This window comes from Perca flavescens, chromosome 5 (genome assembly GCF_004354835.1).
Source record: "Perca flavescens isolate YP-PL-M2 chromosome 5, PFLA_1.0, whole genome shotgun sequence".
Taxonomy (NCBI): domain Eukaryota; kingdom Metazoa; phylum Chordata; class Actinopteri; order Perciformes; family Percidae; genus Perca; species Perca flavescens.
In genome coordinates, this window is record NC_041335.1 from 17,795,160 (window position 1) to 17,810,167 (window position 15,008).

General features: G+C 45.2%; 1 protein-coding gene across 3 annotated transcripts in view; it reads left to right on the top strand.

The window, feature by feature from the left end:
- emid1 (EMI domain containing 1) overlaps nucleotides 1-15,008 on the top strand; it is a 64,626-nt gene that overhangs the window by 44,178 nt on the left and 5,440 nt on the right. For all 3 annotated transcript variants that reach the window (XM_028577928.1, XM_028577931.1, XM_028577930.1), the window contains exons 4-12: nucleotides 2,632-2,721; nucleotides 2,835-2,896; nucleotides 3,003-3,135; nucleotides 3,938-3,982; nucleotides 4,077-4,184; nucleotides 6,313-6,420; nucleotides 8,739-8,828; nucleotides 14,223-14,275; nucleotides 14,386-14,448. In XM_028577928.1, coding sequence (XP_028433729.1) covers nucleotides 2,632-2,721; nucleotides 2,835-2,896; nucleotides 3,003-3,135; nucleotides 3,938-3,982; nucleotides 4,077-4,184; nucleotides 6,313-6,420; nucleotides 8,739-8,828; nucleotides 14,223-14,275; nucleotides 14,386-14,448 — 752 coding nt within the window. The remainder of the gene's footprint in view (nucleotides 1-2,631; nucleotides 2,722-2,834; nucleotides 2,897-3,002; nucleotides 3,136-3,937; nucleotides 3,983-4,076; nucleotides 4,185-6,312; nucleotides 6,421-8,738; nucleotides 8,829-14,222; nucleotides 14,276-14,385; nucleotides 14,449-15,008) is intronic.

Genomic DNA, 15,008 nt, shown 5'->3' on the forward strand with positions numbered 1-15,008 from the left:
AGAGCTCTGACTCAGTCGCTGATTAGGGCCCAGTGCAACATGGGGGCAAAAGGTCAAATACGTTCACACATTTCTTTGACCCCCACCCCCACCCCACACTGGGCAATTAGCCCACTGAGAACAAAGAGCGGATACAATGAGCCACGTCCGTCAGGGGTCATTTATTAACTGTGATGATGTTATTTTTGGCCAAGAGAGCGATGGATCACACTCGAGGCATCCGAATCATCCTCTTTCTCCAGGCCTTAAACTCAGCCTGCATGCACACACACACACACACACACACACACACGCACACAGTGTAGTTAACAGAAGAAAAGAGGGGTCTTGCAGGATTTTAAATTTGTTGTTGCAAGACAGAGATAGTGTGTGAAAGGTGTGTGGGAGACAGTTGTCCTTGCGCCAAAGCCGGGTTAATGCTTCATACGATGGCTGGAGCGTGGGTGAGGGGATCTTGGCACTTGAATGTTCTTTACTCTAGCCCCCTTTTGTAATTGAATGCAGCCATCTACATGAGCCAAGCTCCAGAGAAAATGTCCCTGGCATGTGCATGTACGCACACACCTCAGTCTCTTTGTCTCCGCAGTCCTTCCCATGCGGACTGAAGTGCGCTGCAGACAAGTGAAGAGCTGAAACAAAGTGTGTGTTCTCCACGTCCATTGTTATCAAAATGTGGGAGAGTTTTCTACAATCTAGAGCGCATGCCATAACATTTCAGTCTCAGGTCTTACATGGTTTAAATCCATCTACACTTGTATTCCTCTGAGAAATACCCAGAACCCAACACAGTGAAATCATGAGCACAGAGTTTGAGGAGGGGGAATTATTGAAGTGGTCTCAATTTACCTGAAACCATGTGTTCTGTGTACTTTTCATACTCCATCCTTTCCCCTCCCTCTCCCTCCTCTTTGGGTAATTGCCAAACCCGTTATGCTTTCCTGTCTTAAGTGTTTGTTAAGCTCTTCATTTTCCTTTGCTGGGTCTGCTGTGGATAGAGATAGATCATTACATCCGATGTTACAATAAGGGAGGCCGTTTAAGAAGAATACCGCCCTCTTGCTCCAACTTGGTGCTGCAGGTGCTATTTCGTGGCTTCTTTTAGTATAGCACTTGGCGTTGACCGTGGCTGCTGGCCGCTGAATGGGAAAGACGTGCTTCCTGGTGGCTAATGAGGTGCTGAACCCAGCCTCTTGTTTGTATCAGGAGCACCTGGGCCGACCAGAGCCAGACCAGGCCAGACAAAAGAGTCAGTCTAGCATTTCCACAAAGGTCTGCCCATTCAAAACATCCAGAACCCATGGACACAAACTCCCACACTTCATAAAATGAAGGCAAGACAGAATGCGAGCCGAGACTGCCCATTCTCTCTGCACAAGGAAACTATTGTTTGTCTTTACACTCTCTGCTCTCCAAGGCTTTTGTGATATTATACTCCATAAAGAAACAAGGCAAAAGGAAAGGAGCTTGGCAAAGACAGCGTGCACACTGTTTGTCTCTCACAGAAGTTGCAACAATCTCTGGTGATTTCCATTTCTGTCTTCTCTACATCCTGTTAACTTATTGTCATCTCTTTCTGGCTAAGAGTAAGAAGCTCACCTGGAAGATAGAAACCCACCGAGTTGATTTCTGGTATCTTCCACAGTGAAACATCTTCACACAACACACAGTGTAACTTCATATCATTGGAATGATGACAACGTTAAACACAAAATGACATATTGCCCCCTATTAAGGAGTATTTAGAAGTTGGATCAGTTAAACTGTTTTATTGTCACTATTTCTTTAGGCTCAGTTGTTTTTCTGTTGCTGCCTGTCCATACCTTGACCTTTTTAAAGTTTTTTCTACAATATCTGCGCATGGCATCTACAGAGCTATGGTTAAGGTTAGGCAACTAAAACACTTGGTTAAGAAAAAGGAGAGATCGTGGCTACAGTACAAGAAAAAAAATAATTAATTGCAGGTCTGTTACGGGACACAAACTTTAGTGTCCTTCATAAAAGTTAGTTTGACTCATCCCATCACAATGGCGACCTCCACACTCTTGTTTCCAGCTCTCTCTGCATTAGGGAAACACTACTTCCTACTGTTCCTACTACTTCAATCCTCTAATATAGCTGTAATTCCTAGGATATTGTATTTGCATCATGTTTCACACGTTTGTCAGTCAGTCAACTAGGAAAATAGTGAAAAATGCCCATAATAATTTTCCAGAACCCCGATTGGCATCTTCAGATGTCTCGTTTTTGTCTAAACAACGAGCTAAAACTCGAAGATTTTTTAATTTTTGGTGTTTTTGCCTCCTCTCCGCTCTAATGTGAGCAGCATTATCAAAACCGGTTGATTTCCATTTGATTTAGTGGAGAGCCAAGTATTGTGGGCATCAAACAATTGAATAGGTCTAGGGGAGAATTTGAAACTGTGATTCCCAGCATTTGCTTGGCATTTTGCGTATGATGGTAAATGGACTGCACTAATATAGCACTACCTTAACAGACAAAGCGCACAATTTGCAATGAATATGAATGAAAATTGAAATTTCCAAATATAAAGGTCAAGGTCAAGACATTACTATAAATTTAAATCCAAGCCACAGAGGTGACATGTTTCTGTATCTTTATCTTCTGTTACAGATGCAGGGAACCAGCTTGTAGCTCAAGTGGCAGTGAGGAAATCATCCACGCTTCGCCACCCGCCCACACGCACAGGAGAGCCAATCTCTAGTAAGAGCTGTGAACATGTTACTGCTTTGACTATACAGCACAATAGCAAATATAAACTACATATTTAAGTTCCTGATTCCTGAAGGCAAAGCAAACATGTTTTTTTTCTCTAGATTGTCTCAACTGCAGTCGAATCACAGCTTTGACTGACCGGCTGAGCTCACTGGAAGCAAAGGTACTGTAGTCATTCAGACACAGTATCTGAATCACTTGGAAATATAATACATAAAAGAAGCATATTGGCTAATTGCCCACACTTGTTTTATGTCTTCCTGTACCAGGTCCAATTACTTACTGTCCCAGCCTCCATATCACATCGCCACCTTCAGGGTAAAGGAGCAACTGCACCAGAAGCCTCATTACTGATGGGGGCTGTGCCCACTCAGGGAGCTCCTGGTGAGCAGGGACCTGCAGGTAGGTATATCATGCTGTCATGCATGAATAGGTTTTAGGTTAAAAAAAAAAAAAGACTGCATATTTCTATTAAGTTGAGTCTAGGGTTTTGTGTTTTGATAATTTAGTCAGAAATCACTCCTTGCAGCTTTTCTCAGCCGTCTACCTGCTTGCCTCTGCTCATATCTTATTTCCTCCACTGCATACACACTCATTTCCTTTAGCAAAAGTTAAGCCCAGTTGTCTGTGCTGCTCACTTTGAGTGCTCTGTGGCTGTGTGGAAAGCGAACATTTCTCTTTCTCTCTCTGTCCTCTTCTGGAGTCGAGCCCAGTCACTTCACTCTGTTGTTCTGTTCGTCACCTTGTCGCGTTTTATGTGTTATGTGTTACACTCCGTACGTGGTGCTTTAATCCCCCCTGCACCTTATATGGATCCAGAGTCTCACTATAACAGGGTGAATGGTCACGGTGGGGCAACCGTTAATACACTGAATGAAACATACTGTGTATATAAAATATATTGAAAAAAAAAAAGGAAATCCATTGGCTGAGTCAAAATTAATCAATGGCTCCTTTAAAAACTACAAAAATATCTTTTTTTAATTATTGAAAATATTTAATATTTTGGAACTGAAATTTAAATCAAACCTAACAATGACTTAGACAGTAATGAAAAGTCTTTTTGCTCTATTACTTAGAATTTAGAGAGTTTCACCCCATCCCGCCATGGATTTCAAACAACCTCTTCTCCAGGTGGTTTGAGCCCAGATTCTTTCATAGAGCCACACCTCTCAATTAAGCCATCTCTCTGTTTTCATTACAGGTCCTCAGGGTGAAAAGGGGAGAGATGGCCTTCCTGGCAAAGAAGGTACATTGTGACCATAGTTGCCTTTCAATCCATGTAAAACCATTTAAGATGTAAACCAGTTCGATTACTCGTCATGACTGTTTCCTACTCTTAGGGAAGCCAGGGTCTCGAGGGCTGCCAGGTCCCAGTGGGCCTCGGGGGGAGGCCGGGACAAGGGGCCCATCTGGAAGCCCTGGATTGAAGGGATCCTCGGGACCTGCAGGTAAGATAGGACTGAAAGTAGAGATAGACACAGCTTGCTGTTAGCAGATAGTTGTGAGCTGAGAGAAACAAATTAACCTTTTCTTAGAAGTTGTTGACACAGTTTGTCATGAAGCACTTGTGTTGTTTCATTGGGAGAGACAGAGGGAGTTGCAGGGCAGTTGAATACTTGCCTCTCCACTTAAGCTATTGTCTGTAGAACAAGACATTTGAATGGCTCACTGTTGACCAAATACCTGTGGAAACAACAGTGGAAAAAACAAATGACTGATCCGTGATGTCCTGCTGCAGAGTTTATCTTTCTTTTAAACCACTGGGTCAACCCACAGACCCTCCGGTGGTATATGCTGGAGCGTTCCAGTGGCCTGCTGGTAACTTTCTGGAATTTGGGTATTTTGTCCGTTGGCCTTTAAAATCATATGTTTCTAAAAGTGCTGTTTCAGTGGGCAGCAAAAGCATTTGTTTTCAGACTACATAAAAACTCCCCAACATGTGCTGCTGCTCACAAACCAGAATCATAAATCTGCTCTATGTATTCAGACCTTATGTACAAATAATAAATGAGCTGTTGGGGAAAAAGTAAATCCACAGGCAGCTATGACTTGAATGATGACCGAGTAAATGGCGGTATAAGTTTGTCGCAACATCTGCTCTGGCTATAGGCTGTTATTTCTCTGCTCTGGATCATGAAGGGAGTGCCTCTCCTCTCAGGCTAACATACGACCCCGGCTCTGTGCCTGCTGCTGGGTAAAGACGAGATTTAGAGCAAAAGTTAAACTACAAACCCACTTTCCGAGAAGCTCCATGTGACTTCAATCTGAAATGAACATGAGCTATATATACACAAATCCCAGGTCCTTATGATTTCCATGTGGTGTTATTGTTTTTTCTATCTCCATTACCATATAAGTACCCAAAACCAGATCTATGTCTTGCATCTGAAGCTCTGTTTTCTTGCTGATTTTTTTCATTTTAAAAAGAAAGATAAACACAGGACTGGAATATGTCCAATGTCATGGAAAATCTAGACAAATATGTTTTTGATCCAGAGGTTCTTGGAAAGATGGGAGAAAAGTGTACTTGTGTTGTTAGGAGAAGTGATATTGTACATTATGATGAATCCTGAGAAGAGAGTTGTTTTACAAACTTTGATGCAGTATCCCCCGGCATCTCCAGGGAACCATTATTCTGCAGAAAAAAATGAAAATTGTTTCTCCCCCCCCCAATATGTCACATATACTCTAAAGGGCCACGTTGATTGGCCATTTCAACCACTATGTTGCAGATTGTAGCTTGGAGTCTCCCCTGCGCAGCCAAAACCCAGCCGGTCATACTGCAGTGTTTATCGAGGCTAAGTGAAAACGGCCCACAGAGGTGTCAAATCAGAGCTATAATAACATTACCTTGCAAAGCAGCAATTAGTGGACTGTCATTGTCAGTTGCATCAGCACATAAACAGAGAGGTGGTGAGTCTGGGTCTGTTGGAGGGCAAGAGGTGGTGTTTAAGGGGCAGCATTACCTCAGTAGAGTCCAAACAATGAGGTCAGATGTAGTTGTGGTGGTACGTTTTTCCACCTTCAAAAAAAAAAAAAAGGCTGGGGGAGGAGAAGGAACACTTTAACTGACCAGCCCATATGGACCACTTACAGGCTGTTACTCATACATATACATGTCCAAAAGCTAGTGGTGTTTATGCAGGGAGCATTTCATTTGCTATGAACCAGTGTGCCAGTAACACTTTGCAGAGTTTAATGGTGTTTATTTGAGTTTTCCCATGTCACTGAGTCAGTTAAAGACCCTCCTTCTGTTAATTACAAAGAAACAAAGTTGGCCAGTTCATACACTTCTCCTCTGTATAGCTGCTGATTTTGCGCCACATATGCACATACGTACATACATACATATAGAGGCACACACACACTCCTGCCTGACACTATTATGTTGTATCATTCAGCACTTTAATCTATTGTCATAGTTTATCCTCCTATCATCGCATCACCCTCATTTATCATTACCAGTCTGCTGTTGTGATGTGTCGCTCCAGAAGAAATGTTATGATCATATGACATACCTCTGAAGTACAGTATGTCTGTCCGCACAGTGATATTTCTGTCATTCCTTTCTCTCAGGCCCCCGTGGTCCTCCAGGCCTTCCCGGAGAGAGGGGTCTACCAGGCCCGCCTGGCCCTCCAGGGCCTCCAGCTCCAGCCAGTGCCCACATCCCAGAACCAGACCACAGTAAGACCCTGGACAATTAACGGACTTCATACAGTCACCATGACACAAATTCATGGTCGACGTAGTTAGGTTTAGGCATGGGAGTGGGGATTGGTTAGGGTTAGGGTAAGAATACTAGGGTAAGCCAATCAGAGGCAGAAAAAGGCAGAATAAGACAGGCCATGAGGCACGTCCTTTGACGTAGACACGTTTGGCGGATCCGATCTAGCATCTACCGCCTGGCACCTACATTACACACAATGCAACTCAACCTCCGACAGTTTGTATGTAGATTCAGGAGTGTTATGTTAGTAACAGCTAATGTAGCCTTGAGCTGTTAGCCTCAAGCAGAGATGAGGAGCGAGCTACAGAAGTCTGGTAACTGTAAGCTCACTTCTTTGTAACTCCACAAGCTCTTCTTTAATTTTCAAACTTGTAGTCTTTAGCCCCAACCGACGCTGACTCAAGTGACATCATTTGAGGCAATTTATCAGTGCCACAAAAGGCTTTATAAAACTTATTTCATATATACAATAGTACTCCCCAAGACCTGTAGACAGACTTTAATGTTGCTGCGCAAGAGCTCTCATAAGTTGTAGGACTGCTGATATACAAAAGAAACAAGGAGAATGAGAAACAGACAGGATGGTGGTAATCCTTTAACCACTACTACTTATTGTCTACCAGCCAAGTAGAACAGAATCAAAGAGTATTAAATGGAGGCAGAGACAGTCTGACATTGACTCAGACTTCACATGCTGGGATGAGAACCTGTCCATCACTGATGTCACTCAACAACTTCCAGATGTAGGCCGCTCAGACAGCTGAGGGGGAGTGTGAGAGACAGATGGGGGCCTGCGTCGGCTCTTTCAAGGTCATCCTATCTGCGGGTTTATGTGGATTCAGTGGTAAAACAAAGTATGCAGCGCACAGATTTGTTAGCTCTCGGTTCCTGTGTGGAGAAAGCTGCGGGGACGTTGAGGTTGGCGTGATGATTTCCGAGACTGCAAGACATTTTTTTTTTCACATCAAAGTAACAGTAGGGGACGTGCTGAGCTTCCTTTGGAAAACACTGGCTTATTTGGCTTTTACGTCTGCATCAGGAGGTTGGAATTCCCTTCTGCTGAACAGGAGAGGGTTCCTAAACCAGCAGCCAGAAAGTAAAGTAGAGAGGGGGAGCAATGTTGTTTAAAGATCTAATTTCAGTGTTTGTAAGTGCTCCCACGCGTTTTTTTATGTCACGTTAAGCAGCAGATCCAAGTGCGTTCTTAATAGGAAATGATATGTGAAGAGAGAGACACAGAGGAACAGCCCTCTTTTGGATATCACTTCTGGCCGTGATCTGTTAGCGGTGTGCAACGTTCTGGCAGCTGGAGGATGTTTCAGCCCTCCTCCTCCTCCTCCTCTCTGTGTCTCCTGTCTAATGCTGCGATTGGATCTGTGTTTCCTGTCAGTGTAAAATGACCCAATGACCGCACACTTCCTCTAATAGTAACACGTTCACCACCCTCTTCCTCTTGTAGACTCATTTAGTTGTAGACGTCCATTCAGTGTTGCCACACAGTGTATATAGAACGTTTTTTTTTATGCAGTATTACATTCCTTTTTCTATGAAGGTGAAACACAGTGTTTTTGAACACATTTAAGTGTAGTTTACTAACCTGTTGAAGTTTGAGTATTTGTTTGGAAATACTGCCCTCTGGAGGTTACTCTAATGTCATAAAGAGGCCTTCATTGCCCTGAGTCAAGCTTCTCAGTCAGCAGCATCAACACAGATTGCTTTGTGCACAGCATTCACAATTCTCAAGTGCCTTTCCAGGTGCTTATGACAGCAAGACTCATACAGAAAAAATAAAACATCACTGAAAGACTTGGATCACTATTCTTCACAAGATCATATTTATTTATAATCACAGCTTCTTCAGGTACACTTCTCAGGAAGCACTTTCTCTCAGCCTATATTATCGGTTATATCCTCGGCTACTAAAACCATGGACCTAAACCTAAAGATCACCATCAATAAATGTAACCAAAATTTGGTTGGTGGAGCTTGTGGGAGCATCACATAAATTACTGCATATACCCATAATACAAACCTGCATTTACAAAGAGAGTAACATTAGATTTTCATGTCATGGCAGTGCACTTTAGATTTGTTGACAATCATTGAAAACAATTACTAAAAACCCACCAGGTCTGAGTCCCAATGATTCCGTTAAATGCAAAACACAAACAACAAAATAAAATATAAAAAAATACATTTGTAATGCTTGTACAACTTGTACAGTAATACAAACTAAAGTAGTTCCCATTAAATTAACATTTTGTTTCAACTCTAGGTCGTGGAAAAGACCCCTTTTTCAGCAACACTTTCCATGACTCACAAGGGTTGCCTGTTCCAGGACCTCAGGGTCCCCCTGGGCCTATCGGTGAGTGTTTATCACTAATGTTTATCCCGTGTGTGTCTGTGTGTCTGTGTGTGTCTGTGTGTGTGTGTGTGTAAAACCCCAACCTTGCATTGAAAGAAGCAAATATCTTAAATCAAAACATCTTACATACAAAAATATTTCTCATTTTATAGTCTCATTTTGACTCTGTCAGAAACATGTAGGCTCAGTTTTTGTGATTTTTAAATGCAAGATATGCTTATTCCAGGTGACCAAACACAAATATCCTTGACAGTTGAGTCCACACACTAAAAGTTACTCTTCAGCTTAAAGTTACAAACTTAAAGTTTCATTCTCTTTGGCGGCACCTTTGGCGATAAGCGATAATTGAGAGACTGGGAAAAACGGTAAACCACTTCACCCACAAGTGAGTTGGAAAAGCGAGTCTGTTGCCTATTCGCTCTAGCAGGTGATAATGCACTAACTACAATTCCGCCGGATATCACTCATTTAGGCTGGATATCTGTTGCCTTGGGCTTCCTTTGTGTTGGCATTTTAAACTGTGGTTGATTTATGAGGACTATGGTTAACCTTTTCTCAGATCTCTGCAGGGTAAATCCAGACAGTTAGCTAGACCAGAGGTTCCCAACCTTTTTTCCTTGGTGCCCCCCCTACTCATGTCTGAGAAAAGCTGAGCCCCCCCAAAAACCGAAGTTCAGGTAACTCTCGAGATAGAGCCTTACTTTCTTTTTTGATACAGAGCAGTTATCAGCACTGTTACGTTTCTCCGCCATGTTTCATTCATAAAATAGTGATGCCGAGGCGGCAGGAAAGACGAGGATACAACAAAATATATAGTTTTCATACAGACTTTTGTATACATAATATATTTTAGTGTATTATCATAATTTGTTTAACGTGCAAATATTTATTTTTTACCTCAACCTTAAACCAGATAAAGACTCGCGCCCCCCCTGTGATCTTTGCCGCCCCCCCTGGGGGTGCCCGGACCCCAGGTTGGGAACCACTGAGCTAGACTATCTGTCCAATCAGAGTTTTCTAAAACAACTTTTGAACGTACACGTTCCACCAAAACAAGTTCCTTCCCGAGGGAATTTTGCAGCTACACCACAGCTTTTCCCGGTGCTTAGCACCGTCCAAGACTATTGTGATTGATTTAAAGAAAGGCCAATAAACCAGAGCAAGTTTTTCTCCCATCCCGGAATGCTGTGTGGACGAGCCAGACCCTCCTTTGCAGTGCTGTGGAGGAAGGTCTGGCAATGAAGGGGAGACACTGCAAGTGAATAGGGAAAATAGTTTAAATAATAGATTACCATGAAACGTTCTCAGTTGATTACTTACATTAAGACAATAATGTTTTGTATTACAAGTTTTCAGAAATCTTATGTTCAAATATGCAAATTAGTCATTATCTTGAGAAAAATGCACTAATTTGCATACATTTCCAGATCAGAAATGTGAACTTTGGATAAAGTCAGGTTCAAAATTCTTGTTTCATTTTGATGACGTATCAGTCAAAGGTTTTTACAGAGGGGATTTTGGATATCTCTTATATCTAAAATCCCCTCTGAAAAGACTTATATTTATTCCATCCATCCATCTTCATCCGCTTATCCGGTATTGGGTCGCGGGGGGAGCAGCTCCAGCAGGGGACCCCAAACTTCCCTTTCCCTAGCAACATTAACCAGCTCCGACTGGGGATCCGGAGTTCCCAGGCCAGGTTGGAGATACAATCCCTCCACCTAGTCCTGGGTCTTCCCCGAGGCCTCCTCCCAGCTGGACGTGCCTGGAACACCTCCCTAGGGAGGCGCCCAGGGGGCATCCTTACCAGATGCCCGAACCACCTCAACTGGCTCCTTTTCGACGCCGGAAGGAGCAGCGGCTCTCTCCGAGCTCCCACGGATGACTGAGCTTCTCACCCTATCTCTAAGGGAGACGCCAGCCACCCTCCTGAGGAAACCCATTTCAGCCGCTTGTACCCTGGATCTCGTTCTTTCGGTCATGACCCAGCCTTCATGACCATAGGTGAGGGTAGGAACGAAAACTGACCGGTAGATCGAGAGCTTTGCCTTCTGGCTCAGCTCTCTTTTCGTCACAACGGTGCGATAGATTGAATGTAATACCGCACCCGCTGAACCGATTCTCCGACCAATCTCCCGCTACATTGTCCCCTCGCGAACAAAACCCCAAGGTACTTGAACTCCTTCACTTGGGGTAAGGACTCATTCCCTACCTGGAGTAGGCACTCCATCGGTTTCCTGCTGAGAACCATGGCCTCAGATTTAGAGGTGCTGATCCTCATCCCAACTGCTTCACTCTCGGCTTTGAACCGATCCAGTGAGTGCTGAAAGTTGCAGGCCGATGATGCCATCAGGACCACATCATCTGTAAGAGCAGCGATGAGATCCCCAGCCCACCAAACCGCAACCCCTCCCCACCCCGACTACGCCTCGATATCCTGTCCATAAATGTTACAAACAGGATTGGTGACAAAGCGCAGCCCTGGCGGAGGCCAACCCTCACCTGAAACGAGTCCGACTTACTGCCGAGAACCCGGACATAGCTCTCACTTTGGTCGTACAGAGATTGGATGGCCCTGAGAAGAGACCCCCTCACCGCAGCACCTCCCACAGTATCTCCCGGGGGACCCGGTCATAAGCCTTTTCCAGATCCACAAAACACATGTAGACCGGTTGGGCATACTCCCAGGCTCCCTCCAGGATCCTTGCGAGAGTGAAGAGCTGGTCCATTGTTCCACAACCAAGACGGAATCCGCATTGTTCCTCTTCAACTCGAGGTTCGACTATCGGCCGAACCATCCTTTCCAGCACTTTGGAGTAGACTTTACCAGGGAGGCTGAGAAGTGTGATACCCCTGTAATTGGCACACACCCTCTGGTCCCCCTTTTTAAAAAGGGGGACGACCCCCCCGGTCTGCCACTCCTTTGGCATTGTCCCAGACTTCCACACAATGTTGAAGAGGCGTGTCAACCAGGACAGCCCCTCCACACCCAGAGCCTTGAGCATTTCTGGACGGATCTCATCAATCCCAGGGGCTTTGCCACTGTGGAGTTGTTTGACTACATCAGTGACTTCCACCTGGGAAATTGACAATGATCCCCCATCATCCTCCAGCTGTGCCTCTAACATAGAGGGCGTATTAGTTGGATTCAGGAGTTCTTCAAAGTGCTCCTTCCACCGCCCTATTACCTCCTCAGTTGAGGTCAACAGTGTCCCATCCTTACTGTACACAGCTTGGATGGTTCCCCGCTTCCCCCTCCTGAGGTGGCGAACAGTTTTCCAGAAGCACCTTGGTGCCGACCGAAAGTCCTTCTCCATGTCTTCTCCAAACTTCTCCCACACCCGCTGCTTTGCCTCTTTCACGGCAGAAGCTGCAGCCCTTCGGGCCCTTTGGTACCCTGCAACCGCCTCCGGAGTCCTCTGGGATAACATATCCCGGAAAGACTCCTTCAGTTGGACGGCTTCCCTGACCACCGGTGTCCACCACGGTGTTCGTGGGTTACCGCCCCTTGAGGCACCTAAGACCCTAAGACTACAGCTCCTCGCCGCAGCTTCAGCAAGGGAAACTTTGAACATTGTCCACTCGGGTTCAATGCCCCCAGCCTCCACAAGGATGCACGAAAAGCTCCGCCGGAGGTGTGAGTTGAAAGTCTGTCGGACAGGGGCCTGCTCCAGACGTTCCCAATGTACCCGCACTACCCGTTTGGGCTTACCAGGTCTGTCCAGAGTCTTCCCCTGACCCAACTCACCACCAGATGGTGAGCAGTTGACAGCTCCGCCCCTCTCTTCACCCAGGTGTCCAAAACATCCGGTCTCAGATCAGATGAAACGATTATAAAATCAATCATTGACCTTTGGCCTAGGGTGCTCTGGTACTACGTACACTTATGAGCATCCCTATATTCGAACATGGTGTTTGTTATAGACAATCCATCACTAGCACTGAAGTCCAACAACAAACAACCACTCTGGTTTAGATCAGGGAGGCCGTTCCTCCCAATCACGCCTCTCCATGTGTCTCTATCATTGCCCATGTGCGCGTTGAAGTCCCCCAGCAGAACAATTGAGTCCCCCACTGGAGCCCCATGCAGGAATCCAGTCAAGGTCTCCAAGAAGGCCGAATACTCCGAACTCTTGTTTGGTGCATATGCACAAACAACAGTCAGAGTTTTCCCCCCCACAACCCGCAGGCGTAGGGAGGCGACCCTCTCGTCCACTGGGGTAAACTCCAACGTAGCGGCGCTCAGCCGGGGACTTGTGAGTATCCCCACACCCGCCCAGCGCCTCACACCCTGGGCAACTCCGGAGAAGAAAAGAGTCCAACCCCTATCCAGAAGTATGGTTCCAGAACCGAGACTGTGCGTAGAGGTAAGCCCCACCAGATCTAACAGGTAGCGCTCCACCTCCCGCACCAGTTCTGGCTCCTTCCCCCACAGAGAGGTGACATTCCACGTCCCCAGAGCCGGGTCTGGTCCGTCGAGGCCCCTGACCTTCACTGCCACCCGTGTAGCAGCGCACCCAAGCCCAGCGGTTCCTCCCACAGGTGGTGGGCCCATGGGATAGAGAGGGAGTTGCCACGTTGCTTTTTCGGGCTGTGACCGTCCGGGCTCCGTGGCAAACCCGGCCACCAGGCGCTCGCTGACGAGCCCGCCATCTGGGCCTGGCTCCAGACGGGGGCCCCGGGCTTCCTCCAGGCAGGGTAACTTCAACTCTTCTACGTTGGCTCATAGGGTTTTTGAACCATTCTTTGTCTGGCCCCTCACCGGAGACCACTTTGCCCTACCAGGAGCACACAGCTCCAGACAACACAGCCCTCAGGTTCATAGGGACACACAAACCTCTCCACCACGATAAGGTGGTGGTTCGCGGAGAGGTGTATTATTACTTATATTTATTATTTTCTTTTATTTATAGCTCATTAAATACTGTCAACAGCCATAAAAAAAATCCATTTTCATGTTTTGTAGGTATAAAATAGTGCATAAATCAGGCTATGAATGATATATGAACAAACCCCTCTGTAATATGTAAATCAGGCATTATCTAATGCTAACCGTTGGTGAATTTAGGAGAAATTTACAGGCACAATTAGTGTGGTAAAATAAACACCTAAATGTGTATTTTGAATGTTTTTTTTCCCAATTGTCTGAAAGAAGACATGTTATTGAAGCAAAATAGCCCAAAAACTCAAAATTGTGAATTGAAAAATTAGGTTTTTGCCTGTAGTGTGAGATTATTACTTTAATAAAGTCATAAAGTCACCTAAAGGTGCTGACCATATTTCAGGTTGAGCTCAGTGCTTACCCAGGAAAAACCCAATTAAAAACCAGCACCACCTCCTCCCAGAGGGTGAACGCGGTTGGTGCTAATATGAATCTTTCTATCTATTACGCAGGTCCACCAGGTCCCAAAGGCCCAGTAGGACCTCCTGGCCCCTCAGGACAGAATGTAAGCTCACTCCCAGCATAGTCGTGCACTTACTGAGTTTAGCACTGTCAGATGTGTTGCAGTACAAATTCATCATTGTCATTTATAATTTCCTTCCTGACTCAATACAGGGGAAATCTGGAGCTCCTGGAACGCAGGGCCCTGTGGGGCCAAAGGGAGAACGTGGGGAGAGGGTGAGTACACTCCCAGATGATGATATTCAGTAGGTTTTCTTCATTTACTCTACATCCTTAAAGGAACATGCCGACTTATTGGGAATTTAGCTTATTCACCGTAACCCCCAGAGTAAGACAAGTCGATACATACCCTTCTCATCTCTGTGCGTGCTGTAACGCTGACTGACGGTTCCAGCATTAGCTTAGCCAAGCACAGATCATGCAGGTAACTGGTTCCAACGAGCCTATTGCTCCGAATTGTGACAAAAGTGACAAAATAACACCAACATGTTCCTATTTACATGTTGTGATTTGTATAGTCACAGCGTGTACAAAAAAAAACGTAACATGAGACACAGCCGTCTTCTGACAGTAAACAAACCGGGAACTATATTCTCAGACAGGCTTGCTGCGAGCATATCACTCCGCCCAAGTACTATATTCTTTAGCCTGAGAATATAGTTCCCGGTTTGTTTACAGTTAGAAGACGGCTGTTAGAATGTTACGTTGTTTTTTGTACACGCTGTGACTCTATAAATCACAACATGTAAATAGGAACATGTTGGTGTTATTTTGTC